At 51.1% G+C, this 13,537-nt stretch overlaps 5 protein-coding genes across 5 annotated transcripts; 1 reads left to right on the plus strand and 4 right to left on the minus strand.

The window, feature by feature from the left end:
* Nucleotides 1-911: 911 nt before the first annotated feature.
* LRP88_00791 (uncharacterized protein) lies at nt 912-1,638 on the minus strand (the record flags this gene model as incomplete). The annotated part of the gene is made up of 3 exons (XM_083237495.1): nt 912-1,137; nt 1,211-1,252; nt 1,301-1,638. The coding sequence occupies 3 exons, from the start codon at nt 1,636-1,638 to the stop codon at nt 912-914; spliced, it is 606 nt and encodes a 201-aa protein (XP_083106000.1).
* A 1,313-nt stretch (nt 1,639-2,951) lies between these two features.
* Nucleotides 2,952-4,743, minus strand: LRP88_00792 (amino acid permease/ SLC12A domain-containing protein; the record flags this gene model as incomplete). The annotated part of the gene is made up of 4 exons (XM_083237496.1): nt 2,952-3,065; nt 3,125-3,455; nt 3,508-4,388; nt 4,444-4,743. 4 exons carry the CDS (start codon nt 4,741-4,743, stop codon nt 2,952-2,954), a joined length of 1,626 nt encoding a protein of 541 aa, XP_083106001.1.
* Nucleotides 4,744-5,517: 774 nt separating this feature from the next.
* On the minus strand, nt 5,518-7,690 carry LRP88_00793 (uncharacterized protein; the record flags this gene model as incomplete). The annotated part of the gene is made up of 3 exons (XM_083237497.1): nt 5,518-6,274; nt 6,328-7,114; nt 7,165-7,690. 3 exons carry the CDS (start codon nt 7,688-7,690, stop codon nt 5,518-5,520), a joined length of 2,070 nt encoding a protein of 689 aa, XP_083106002.1.
* Nucleotides 7,691-10,200: 2,510 nt separating this feature from the next.
* On the plus strand, nt 10,201-10,626 carry LRP88_00794 (uncharacterized protein; the record flags this gene model as incomplete). Its single annotated transcript, XM_083237498.1, has 1 exon — nt 10,201-10,626. One exon carries the CDS (start codon nt 10,201-10,203, stop codon nt 10,624-10,626), a length of 426 nt encoding a protein of 141 aa, XP_083106003.1.
* Nucleotides 10,627-10,895: 269 nt separating this feature from the next.
* On the minus strand, nt 10,896-13,176 carry LRP88_00795 (uncharacterized protein; the record flags this gene model as incomplete). The annotated part of the gene is made up of 7 exons (XM_083237499.1): nt 10,896-10,911; nt 11,329-11,516; nt 11,565-12,281; nt 12,434-12,549; nt 12,603-12,692; nt 12,754-12,997; nt 13,048-13,176. The coding sequence occupies 7 exons, from the start codon at nt 13,174-13,176 to the stop codon at nt 10,896-10,898; spliced, it is 1,500 nt and encodes a 499-aa protein (XP_083106004.1).
* Nucleotides 13,177-13,537: the final 361 nt, after the last annotated feature.

Consider the following 13,537-nt stretch of genomic DNA (forward strand, 5'->3'; position numbering starts at 1 on the left):
CCCGAAGAGTCTACTCCCTGTGCCTAACGTACTAACCAAGCCACTATGTGCTTTGTAACCACGTAATTCCAGGTAGACTGTTAGGCCTATTTCTGCTATTCCACTAGTATCCAAGCGTCAACACAACGTCCTTTGCTCCTTTTGGTGGCGGATAACCTTATTACTCCTTTGAATTTAGCTAGCTGATGAAACCGCGCCCTTTCATCATCACCTCCGTTCCCTGCATGTTCTGCTCTCCTTGTCCACGGCCAGTACCATGCATGTGTGCCGACCTCAACATGGTTCGATGATCGGCATTGACTTTAACGCATTGTTCCCGCCCAATAAGAGCTACTTTAGCATCCTCGCCAATCAGCGCTGACGCACCATCCCAAAGTTGGCGTAAATGGCCCACGACCCAACTACGTAGTCCTCGTATCTTTGGTTCTACGGAATGTCGCTTTTTGCCATCAGTCACAAGTTTTCCTGCGAGGAAGACGTCTTTGAGGGTGGCGTCTAGATGCATGGAACTCAGCTGATGGACAGGAACCCCCGATGGAAACCTGGGGAACCCGCAAGAGGCGTCTGGGGGAAGCTCAACACCAACCCCGGACTGACGCCCCCGCGATGGATGATTTCGCACCAGTCGTTGTCAGCTTTACAACACTCGGGTAACATCGACGCTGGGTCAGGTTTCGCGACTTTCTATGGAGTGAAGTTGTTCAAGGTGACTGACCTCTCGCCTGATGCAAAGCCACTTGTATATAAAGACCTGATCCCGACTTGTTACATTCAACTGCTCAGTCTTACCAGAACATTGCGTACAATATCACAACAATCTCCCATTTCTTACTGCTTCAATTACAACTTTTATCATGATCGTACCCCGAGTTCTGGCTGCTTGTGCGGCCTTGATGCTGCCGCTCGTCACCTCATAGGCCATCGACAAAGACCTCAAACCTTCCAAGCCTACCAAGGACCCCATAAGCTCTGTCGACATCAGCCTGAACGAATTTGACCGTCTCACGCTCAAGGTTGGCGATCAGCCCTTCTTCTTCAAGGGCCTCCAGCTGCGTACGGACAAAGTCCGAGACGTCTGGGGCCCCTCGCAGAGTGAGATCAAGTCCCTGTATGACATCACTACTGGCGATGGCTTCACTGTTGTAACACCCAACTGCTGTGGTCCGAAATCCAGCCCGACAAACGCTTCAACGCCGGCGAGTCTACATACATCCAGGGCCAGTGTGTAGTCAAGACCGAGAGGTTGCCGTCTCTTTGGCGTTGTTAGTGGAGTTTAGACAAGAAAATATTAGGCACCTACTTGAGTAAACCGAGGACCGCTTCCAGGTCCGACTTATCAACTCCCGTCCAAGTGTCAAACTCCATGCCCATCTGGACCAGGCCTGTTGACAACCGCTGATCCGTGGCCAGCTCAAGGACATGTGCCGCTCGTTCCGGAATCGTAAAGTTGCCGGTAGGGTCAAAGCCATAGCCAAACCAAACTCGTGCACCGCTATCGGAGTAGGCGGCGAGAGCGGCCTCGGCGACTTGCTGGGTGTTGATATTATGTGAGTGGTCCAGCAGCGAAGTCACGCCGGCGTTGAGCGCTTCCCAGAGCCCAACCACCTGAGACAGGTAAAAGTCTTCTGAGGTGAACAGGTTAGGGACTTATGATAGGGGACTGTATCGGACAACGTATTCGGACAGGGTAATGTTGGAAGCAATAGTTCGGTAGGTCGTCTGCCAAGTGTGTCGATGCGTATCGATGAAGCCGGGCGAGATGATCAAGTCTGCAGCTGGTACTATTTCCGTATCCAAAGGTATCTCGACAGAGTCCTTGTCGCTTTCATTGAAGATTGCCGTTATTGTATCTCCGGTGACCAAGATGGAGGTGTTGTATAGAGGCTGGGGTGTCTGAGTCTTGTTATCGAAGCCGATGACGGTTCCGCCCCTGAACCATGTCGACGCCGCCTTGGTCCCTGTGGCTAGGACTAGCAAGGAGATAAGATTGAAGGAATATCTCATAATGACAATGTGAACCAGAGGTTCAGAGGCAAACGAGAAAAATGGTGAACAAGGATGAAATCTGGAGCGAGAGAGAAGCCGGATTGACGGGTATTTATAGTCGACAGCACAAAGTGAAGACAAGGGTCAACTTCACATTAGACACTCAAATATCTTGGCAACGTGCAGATAATGCCCAAGGAATCGTGGACTCCCCAATTCCATGCCACTCGCTAGACGTCTTGAGAGCCCGACCCGCGCGCGATGGCAACAAGACCTCGCCGTCACCCGAGAACTACCTTAGCATTACCCAAGCAATCGATTACTCACTCATACAAGAATTGATAATGCTCTTGAAAAATTGTTTCCGAAACTGAATAACGATTTACTTGAATGAGGGCCGTTTGTCCCCTAATTGTTCCCCTCTGTCGCCGCCGCCGTTTATCGTCCAGGAACCAACCCTCAGAGCGACTAGCCGCCGCTCGATGCCGGGACTTGGTCCAGATACCTGCGACCGGGCCGCCCTTGGGCATCTCTTATTCGAGCAAACCTGGCTGCTTGTCTAGTCCCAGGCCTTGGAGACTTGAGCCGGGCATGTCGTTTGTTCAAGGTTTGGAATTTATCCGGTCGCGCGCGGGTCGTGACTAAGAGCTGGCATTCGCGAGATATTCGGTGAAGCAGGAACCTTGACAAAGCGGAGTTTGGGCCATTATTGATCCGAAGAAAGACAAGGTGCGTCAGGGGTATTAGTGTGTAGTTGCATCATGGATACTTGAGTGCCTCTATTTCTATTCACTTTGCCATCACATCTCATAGGTACATTACAGGCGTGCTTCGTGCAAGAATATGCCTCCAAGAGATTAGACCAGTAAAATATGACAAAAGTGAAGCAAACAGCCACATATCGCTTTTCTAGATAAAAAGATTGCTTGGTTATACTAAGCAAAGCCCTAAACGTCATGTATAATCTATGCAACAGATTGGATAGCCTTGTCGCTCGTATCATGACTCGCTGCGTCATGAGGAACCCAATCATGAGGGAGACGACCAGACCACACGTCGATATCCTTGGCTCGAACAAACTAGGGCGAATCAGTCAGAAACAGTCGCTAGTTATAGAGTTGAAGTAGCAATGACTCACCTTGGTGCCGAACGCGATCTTCCACCCAATAATGGGAATGATAAAGATAGGAATGCCAATGTAAGAGGCGATGAAATCAGTCGTAGACCAGTTCCCCTTGAGGAAGACGGGGAATCCAGCCACCAGCGTGATAATGATCGATCCGATAGCTCCATACCAGGCCGTGTAGGGCATCCATGGGGCTTTCCACGGCAGAGTGTCGCGACTGACACCCTGGACCTTGAGGGCACGGTGGAAGCGAATGTAGCAGACACAGAGCGTTCCCCAAGCGATGAGACCAGCAACTGTACTGAGGTTGAGAAGCCAGGTGAAGGCTTGGGCGGCACCACCGCTACCAAGACCTAGAGAGGTTAGCAAGCACACTTGACTTGAAAGGACCAGACATACTGAGATACGCCAGAGGCCCAAAGAGCCAGGAAGCAAGGACTGCAACCCAGGGGACACCGCTCGAAGTCGTACGGCCAAAGAACTGCGGAAGCTGCCTGTCCGTCGTCATGGCGAGAATGATACGGGATCCTACCCAGCAGTACGAACTGCCAGCCGACCAGGCAGAGACCAAGATGCAGGCGTTAACGATGGAGGGCAGCGCGGTGATGCCAGCCTCTCGGATGGCGATGACCCAGGGCGAGCTGTTGGCGTTTCCAGTGCCAGAGACGAGGTCTGCGTTTCGGGGATCGACAATCAATCCAATCAAGAACGCTCCGAGGATATAAAAGAAGCCGATTCGGTAGGTGACTCGGTTTGCCGCCTTGGGGATCGACTTGTGCGGGTTGACGGACTCGGCGGCAGTAATGACAACCGTCTCCACGCTCACAAACGAGAACGAAGCATTGACAAACGCCGAGAGGAAACCCAGAAAGTGACCAGCAGAGCCAGTGATGCCGTTGTAGTTCACCCATGCACCAGGTTCACGCCAGTACCGGAAACCAATGGCCTCATGGTTGGGACCTCCTCCGGCTGTGATGACAATGGCAACGATGACGAGGCCGATGAAGCAGAGAACCTTGATGGCACCGGCGACTACCTCGGTTTCTCCGAAGAACCGCACGTTCATGAGGTTGATGGCTAGGATCAGAACCAGACTGACTGTGATCACAACGGCAGGATTGAGATCTGTCCAGTAGCCCACAAGCACCGCGGCAGCTGAACATTCTGAAGCGAGAGCAATGGTGTAGCAGTAGCCGTAAGAGATTGCCAGGGAGAAACCGACAGCGGGATCAATGAAACGGGTTGCCCAGTGAGGGAAAGAACCAGCCGTGGGAAGCTAGAAATTGTAGTGTTAGCCATCAACATTGAGAAAGGGGGTGGTTTGAAATTACCAGCGTGGCCAGCTCCGAGATGCTCTGCATAACACACCAGAGAACAGAACCGACGACGATATACGCCAGCAGCAGACCTGCTGGACCGGCCGTGGCATACGCAGATCCCGCTCCGATGAAAAGACCAGTTCCAATGCCACTGCAAAGACCGATCCAGGTGATGTGGTAGTCCTTCAGCCGTCGCTGCGTAGGTCCATGACCGCCATGATTAAGCACAGGCTTCTCATCCTCTGCAAAATCTTGAGCGTCCTCCACTCTCGGAGTGCTTTCGACAATGTCGTCCTGTTGATGAGCCCCCATGATGACCTTCAGTATTGACACAAGACATCAATAGAATAGAGAAAACCAAGCCGCGCCCATCGCTCTATTATATCTACCACGCGTCCAGGCCGATTGCGCAATTCGAGGTTTTCACCACCAACCATTCTTTTATGTAATGGCTCCAGACCATCGACAGATGAATGGGGCAGATGGCCGGGGTGGTTTGCGGGTTCTGGTTTGGTGTCTAGTGTAAGTGGAACTCTAAATCTTGCAACAGACAGGGGCCGGACGCCATGACACAGAGAACCGACCTTATCTTTTTTTTTTCTCTAGATCCTTGTGGGTTTTGTGGATGCTGTGGCGAAAATCGGGGACCCCGAATACAGCTTTGACCAGGACTGGGAGTAGGCGTTTGGAGACTTGGTGAAGAAAGTCTCCAGAAGGAATTATTGGGGTTTGGGATAGTCACCGTTTCCTATGTGAGAAGGGGCTTAGCTTGGCTTCGAGAGTGTAATGCGATTGGTGATTGTCAGATGCAACCATCTCCAAATCGTGAAACTAGGCTGTCAAACTTACAGTTGACTTCAGCCTAGCCAATCACCAAGTAACTCAGTCATGCCCCAGGCACTGACTTCTCTCCGCGAAACAGTTTGTCCCAAGAGTGCAGTTCAAGGTAAAATTGTCTAGAACTTGTTTAGATATATCGGGTCAGTGTATTCGTATCTGAAGATAGTGCAACCATGCCTAGAGCGAGGCTCAAGTCCACACGGCTGGCTGAGGGTAAAGGCTGTTGGTATGCCGCTAAATCATCCACTATGAAGTCCCCTCAGATCCCGCCTCCTTTAGTAGTTCCGGCGATATAACGCATTCTCCGCCTAGGCTAAGATGAAATGGCCTCCTAACCTGAACTCGTGTCTCTTCTGTGGACGATGCCCTCACGGATGAAGTCTCATCGTTGCCTCGGTTTTCGACAGTTCCCACGAGACCGCATACCTGACTTCGAGACATGATTTCGTCCAAATCCTTGAGCTGGGCCCCTATCTGCGTTAGGGCATCAGCATCAAGATCGTCGGTCCAAGTCGGCGTCGAGTAGATGAATGCCATCAGTAGACAGAGACCAATCGCCTGTAGACCGACGAGAATGGTGATGACAATCAAACCGGCCAGACTTTTCTTGGGCTTGGATACCATGCGGCCTGGGTTAGAGTAGAGGGGCCGGTCAGCGGCACCTGTAAGGAGAGCCTCGTTGGCAAAGTACATTGCAATGTTGAGGGCATCTTGTGTCATGTTGTTTGAGCCCAAAAACATAAAGTAGCGTCCCAGCAGGTCCAATACATTGCCACTCCGGTCTCTTCGGAAACTCAGCTCATCGCATACTGAGACAGGCCTGGGAAAATCCGAGGAACTTAGGCGGGTGAATGGCAGCCTCACCTGGCCGCATATCTGTTGGGCTGTCTGATTGCTGGATTCTTCTGCTGCTACCATGGCCATGTGAAAAAAGGATGTGTTGCCGAACATGGCCAGGGCTGCTGTCATGAGGGGGCCAGGTGTTGGCTCCAAGGTCTCGAGCCTGCATCATGCTCAGTCTTGTTTTCCACATGTTGATAACTCAAGAATACCTACCAATAGCCCCCGCGATTGTTGTCATTAAAGTCTCGGGCAAGCTCCTTCTCCGAGGGCCAAACGTCCAGGAGAGGGCCATGTTCGTAGCCGTTGTGGTGGTTAGGAAGCTCGAACCAACCCCTCCTCGAAACACTCTCGCACTGGATGGTAAAGTTGTCCGAACCGTAGTAAGGGTTAGGGTGCCACGAGGATACTTGAAGCCACAAACTCTCTTTGATTTCTTGTTTATCGCGACTAATCGCCCAGGGGTTGGTGTCCTGGTTTCCATCCGCACAGACTTCGACGTTTACGTAAGGTAGCGATAAGGAGGCAGTGAAGGGCCTGGTCCCTTTGCAGCCGCTAGAGCTTGAACGCCCCTTGGTGCATTTGGCCCTGGAATCCATTCTGACTGCGTGATGTCTGAATATCCCAGTCGAAGTGCCATTGGGAACTGACGAGGTGAAGAAAAGATGCTTGGGTTCATCCGCTGGCCTTCCTAATCCTAAAGCCCATTCAAAGTCCCTTCTATCGCGGAGTCGGATCGAAGAATATATGGACTCAGGAAGCCAATAGGGGGTGTCGGACCAAAGGAATTGTTGTGTTTCTTGGCTGTCCACACTGATTATCTTCTCGGATGTTCTTTGAATAACCCACTTGCTGGAGCTCTGGGCTAGGGCTTCTGGGTCGGCATCGTTGCCAACGACCCAGGTATCGCGATTGTCGGAATAGCACGTATTTGGCGTGCATGTCACGATGGGTATAGTTTCATCTCGGATAAGGACGGACTGCAGAGGTGGCTGGACAGCAGCTTGGAACGCCGTGTTAGCGATGGAATGGATCACACGGAAAGACACTCACTGATAAAAATGAGGCCAGCTGCGAACCGGAGGTAGGTCGATGATGAATCCCATGATTTTGGCAGTGTGGTCAGGGATTTCCAGATGTGTCGAATGTTGAGCCATTGTCTGTCTGCTAGCGTAAACATTTGCAACAGGCTGAGATGCTGGCTCGGCCTGCGACGCTGCGTGTATACAACAGCTCCGTGGGCAAGCAAGGTCGAGACGATGGGGATCCCAAGGGTAGTAGCGATTTGTGTGAGGGTATCGACGGCGACACGCAGTCTCTCGAGATTTGCAACATCCTTGGGCGTGTATCCTCCGGCCTGGTTAATGTAGGAGTGCACGTTGATGGGCTGGAACATCAAGATGGCGGTGAAGATCCAGGGCAGAACAAGGAGGGGGAAGTAAAAGGCAAATATCCATGCCGACCGCTTGCGATGGCGCAGAAGCTGCTCGTCCTTGGCCAAGCCTGTTTGCCGACGAGGCGCGTCGTTTGTCACGGTGCGGACTGAATGGAGCTCAAAGTTGTCGCTGGGCGGCCCCATGGTGAAGATGGGCGAGTTTAGCCAGCAAGGCGTAAGAGAGACAGAGTTGTTTGTCACGCGACGACGATGCCGTCAATCAATATGCTGGTTGCGCAGTCACTAAAATGGCAAAGGCAACTGATTGTCGCTCTTGCGCTGAAAGAGCGAGTTTGCGTCGGCTCCTTTATCTTTTCCTCAGCCTGGATGTCGCCTGATTTACCGACTTTGAGTCTTGGCGTCGATTGTAATTTAACCAATGTTGCATTTGGGAAGAGTGACTGAATTCAGCCGCTCGCGACCGGAGTGCGGGAACAACGCCTATCCCTTTTGATGGTCCCACCTGTTTCAGGCTGGCCTTTGGCGACAACCAGAACACGACCACTCTGCCGTGCTCATGATTTAGGAACTTGAATTCAAGCCGACTTGTAAGAGCCCTTCCAGATTCAATGTGGGTTACCCGTGTACTCAAAAGAGCCACCGATTGCCGATGTTGCACGGAACCTTGATCTCCCATGCTCAACCAAAGGGCAACGTGATGGTAACCAGGAGAGTTACATATACAGGGATGGCTGATGTGTCATATCTAACTAAGGAGCAGCGTCGGAAAGCCGGGCCGCAGGTTGTCTTCGACTGTCCAGGTATTAGCTAACAGTAACGGAGTTCCAACAAGACCAGAGACTAAACGCAACTATCAACTTTTCAAAATCCAGAGATATATATCCCGTTCTACGGATCGTATTGATATATCATTGAGTATTGGGGATAGCTAAATATAGTCCACAACCAAGGCAACGACTATGACGCAGCCGGAGCTTCGCCTTGAAAATGGCCTGATATTCTTTCACTGAGTGAAAGCACGAACGGTGTTGGTTGCACCCTTCATGGACGACGTCACGGCGTCCCAGGAGATAAGGAACTACGAGGACGAGAATGGGTTGTGGCCTGCTGTTATTGTTGCTCTCACCGTCTCGCCTATGGGACTCAACGACTCAAAAGAGGGGGGGAGCAAGTCGGAGGGAGGGATAGATGCTACACTCACGAAGCCTATCCGGTTGGAGTCATTGAAAACTCTGTTGGAATCCTATTCAGTTTAGGGTACAGAAGTGCGGGTCTCTATCCTGGTTACATCAAATCTGTCCTTATAGCAATGTATCTTCAACACACTAACACAGCTATTTGACCCTCCTGTTCATTGTTGCCTATAACACAAACCATGGTGGCAAACTCCCCTCATTCTATCTCTTCCTTCGACATCAACCGACTCCTACCATCCTGGCACTCCATGATCACCTTAGTCTTCCTTCCGACCTCCTGAATATCATCAGGGGTAGCAGCCTCTCGCAACCTTTCCCTTAGTTCTCCGTCATGAGCGTGTGAAAGAGCCGCAAGCAAGCTACTTTTTCACGCCGGCCTCTTGAGAGAGTTCGTCTCCCAGATTGACACAACAGCAAAGACAAACCCCAGCAAGTGCACAACTGCTGGAAAGACAAGGAACTCCCATCGAACCCGAGTGATGACTGTCATCACTGTAGCCTCTCCGTGGACAGGGGACGACGTCAGCCTTCGGTCGCGCACACTTGGTCAAGCCCAGCGCCACCTTTTCGACGCTTGCAGAAACGTTCCTCGCTTCTCCCAGACCAAACACCATTCCAGGCGGCAGGCTCAACCCGAAGGAAGGGTATATGAAGCTTTTAGTGCCTCTCTACCGTGTGGAGTTCCCGTCGTCGAACTCCAGTAGCCCCCGTCTGATGTTGTCAAACAGCAGGACTATGCTTGGCTGGGTTATGTTAAAAGTTTCCTTTACCAAGCTCTTGTTGTGCTCGTTGGGGACGAAAAGCTGGAGGTCCGTCAGGTTGTTGTAGTAGGGGAACAAGTCCAGAGTGTTGTTGAGGTGTTGGCAGTATTCGATCACATATGACGGGCCGGTAGGATTATGAGAGTTGGCAGTCTTATTCGTCCACGAATTGACTACCCGTTCCTTAAGAACTCCTTGCTCGAGGCGCGTTTCGTACTCATTGATGCAAAAGTAGAGAGCACATTCTTGGACCATAACTAGCGTATCCTACCACATCGTTTCATTCTCTCTCCAGCTTTCATCAGCTTGCAGGAACCGAATAGCCAGAACCAGGGTCGAAGAGTTGCGAAAGTTGATGGTACGTCCAGGGTTTGTCGTAAATGCGACGGATAGATACGTGTCAGGGCATCTAACATCCCCAGAGCCGCATTTACTCTTTTCGTCATAGCTTGTCAGACTCAGTCCAAGCTCAGGAATCTCGTGCTTTGTCCAGGCAATTGGCTCCTTCGTAAGCAGATCACAGTTCACAAATAAATCCTTGTTGCTGACCTCTGAGAGCGTCTCGTTCCTCCGAAGTTGCCAACTTCCTGGCACCCCAAACTCCTTGGGGAACGTGTATTTTCCCGAAGTTCTCACGGCGTGTTTAGAAAGGTTGATACACCTGGAACATATCGCGAGAGACGCGAATGGGGCCCACGAACAGTTGCCTGATGCGCACGAAAAGGAAGGATTCAACATGGTCATTGCCCAGTCTTTTGCAAAGAACATGGGTCTATACGGCCAACGAGCGGGTGCCGTCCATGTCGTCACAGCACCAGGCCCAACAGCTCAGGATCTTACCAAGCGGATCGCGTCTCAGCTCTCCATCATTTCCAGGTCCGAGATATCAAGCCCACCAATCTACGGTGCCAAGATTGTCTCGATTATCCTTAACGACGCCCAGCTATTCCGTGAGTGGCAAGAAGACCTTCAGATCATGTCTGGGCGGATAATCGACATGAGAATGCGTCTGAAACAGGAGCTTGATCGACTTCAGACGCCGGGTAACTGGGATCATATCACAAGTCAGGTTGGCATGTTCAGCTTTACTGGATTGAATGCGAACCAGGTGTGTCGGATGAAGGATAATGGCATGTTTACATGGCTAGTAATGGACGTATAAGCGTGGCGGGTCTGAACAGTGGGAACGTCAAGTACTTTGCAAAGGCAATGGACAGCGTAGTGAGAGAGACTGAATGAGGATGAAAGTATAGACTCGATCAATCCTAGACAGCCAACGATGGCTATTCCGGAGATATATAAACTTATATTACACGGCACAATAAATATTGCTCTCCTCTCGTACGAATCTGTTCAAGCCTATTTGATTCACACCAGTGCAAGGTTTTCTCTTAATACCCAATTGGTATCCATGTGCAACTTAGGAACTTCTCAGGCAGCAGAAAGACTAAAAAAGATGGTCAGTGTGTTAGCGTTGAGATATGATGCTATGATGTGTTGATATTTTGTTTTTCATATAGTTGAAGCCCGACTCCTGATGGGATAACTGAGCCAGACGACTGTCTCTCTGCAGCTTAACGCACGGCCAAAGTAAATATTATGGCTTCGGAATTAGATCTGATGAGAACATGGAACTGATACTCACTACGGAAATCTAAGGACGTGTTCGCTTGGTTGTGTTGATAACTGTATTTCTCTTGCTGGGTTGCCCTGATCTACCTTTGGGTTTGTAATGAGGCTGAATGGCTTAAATATGCACTTGGATCCTTGACGAAACCGGTCCAACGCTATACTTCCGGCCAGTTCACTGGTAAACGTTCACCAAAGTTGAACGTATGTGAGAAACCGTCTCCAGCGGCTCAACCTGTAATAATGATCCAACTGGGCCATGTCCTCAACCGTCAATCTGCGTCGACCAGTGATGAGATCGACAGACTGAGGGTCCCTCCATGGCGATCTCTTGACAAGTTTGAAGACGATGGTAAACACCACGATGATGATGAGACCTATGAGATATTGGAAAAAGTTGTATGCCGTGAATCCACTTCCGTCCTTGCGCCAAATTAGTATCAGTGTCATATTTACTTGGCAATTACTTACCACGGGGTCCACGGCTGCATAGATACAGCACACGAAAAGCAACATGGCAACCGTAGCAGTCCATAATGGTGCCGCAGGCCACCAACTCGATGTCCAAGCGTATTCCTCAGAGAACAGATGGTCATTCTGAGCCTCAACTGCTTGGCGGAACCGATAGTTGGTTAAGGCGATGATGAACCAGACAGAGAAGAAAGAGGCGCTGGTGATGGAAAGGAGCCACGTAAAGCCAACCTTGCCACCATTGCTAAGGTTGATGTAGGTTAAAAAGGTTCCCACGACACATGTGATAATGAGAGATAACCTGGGACGGCCCTGGTCATCAACCTTGGCAAAGGCCTCGGGGATAAGCTTCTGATGGGACATTGTACGCAAGATCCGTGACGCGACGTAGACAGATTCGGAGGCAATCGCGAGCAGGCCGCATATCATACCAGTATTGAGCAGATCGGGCAAGCCCTTGATGCCAGCATCGGTGATGGCAATGACGAAAGGCGAAGCTGCGATGCCACTGCCTCCAAGTAAACGGTCGTCGTCGGAAGGGATTAGGACCGTGATGAAGACGATGCTGACCATGTAGATGATGTTGACTCGAAATGGAACGAGCTTGGCGGCGTGAGCCATCGAGTAACGGGGATTTTGCGCTTCGCCTCCGATGATGCCGATGAAGACCTGGTCACTCACGGCCCATAGGGCGAGCAGAGCCGAGTTTGCAAACCCCTGACTCTAAGTAAGCACATGTCACAGATACGGAGATCTAAGAGGGGGTTACTTGCGGCAAATCCGTTCTTAAAGACAGGGAGGTCCGTCCAAGTACTCCCATCATGTAGTGAGCCGTTAGGGCCGGCGCCGAGAGTTATCGCCAGCGACACCGCAATGATGAGGAGAAACATGAGGATCTTGATGAGCGACGTTACGTACTCGAACCAAGCAAACCACTTGTTCGGGAGAAGGAAGATGGCAAGGCAAGCAACCAAAAAGATGGTAACTAGCTTCCAAGTCAGCGAAATCGCACGGTCCGACTTTTCTTGAGCTACTCACGCGATGCAGCAGCGGGAAAGTCTCCGCCGGTCCATAGCTGAAGCAAAACGTCGAAGAAGGTCGCCTCAGCTCCGATGACAGCAGTCCAACCTAGAAGCCGTGTCATCACTCAAGCATCAGATGAGAATCAGCCGTCGTGTGCATTTCGTACCTAGCCACTCGGCAAAACCAGCACCAAATGCCAGTGCTGGATCAACCCAGCGATCAGCATAGTCAACAAAGTTCCCCGACACGGGAAACGCAATGGTCATCTCGGAAAGCGTCTGGAGAACCATCCACACGGCCGAACAGACGATACCGTATGCAGTAACCATTGAACCGGGCCCACCGTTTGCGAGAGCCTTGCCCGTAGCGATGAACAGGCCGCTTCCGATGTTGGACCCAAGTGAAATCACCTGTAGCTATGGGTTACTCCCCGCAAGTCAAGCGTGAATGAAGGACTCACATGAACTTGTCGCGGAGTAAACGAGCGGTGGAACTGTCCGTTCCTGTTCTCTTCCAGCTCGATTACATCGGTAACCTCCATACTCCGCGCCCGCTCAGGAGCGTTGTCCTTCTTCTCCGAGGAAGACATGGTAAACAGCTAGTCGTATGACGGAGGATAGATGGGAAATAACAAGGCGTGTAGAATCCAATGGATGTAATTTCTCAAACGTAAGACTGTGGGGGAAAGAATCCACTGTATCTACACAAGTCCCACGTTACTATTATAGTTATCACCTTGCTCGTTATCATGAGGCACCCAGTGCTCCCGACCCGGTCACGTGCACGGCTCCGGATGTCGAGATGCCCTCATGACTTTGATCCGTGTGAGCCGCCTCACTCGATCTGGCCAACCAGTATAAACCCATCATCCGCAGGGGTTCCCCAGTAGTTCAGCTCGGGCCACTACATCAAGAGCCCAGTCTCCAGCACCGTTTGTCTACAAGCTTCAT

The sequence above is a fragment of the Fusarium phalaenopsidis genome (assembly GCF_050370095.1).
Source record: "Fusarium phalaenopsidis strain FUZ10S chromosome Unknown contig_32278, whole genome shotgun sequence".
NCBI lineage: Eukaryota > Fungi > Ascomycota > Sordariomycetes > Hypocreales > Nectriaceae > Fusarium > Fusarium phalaenopsidis.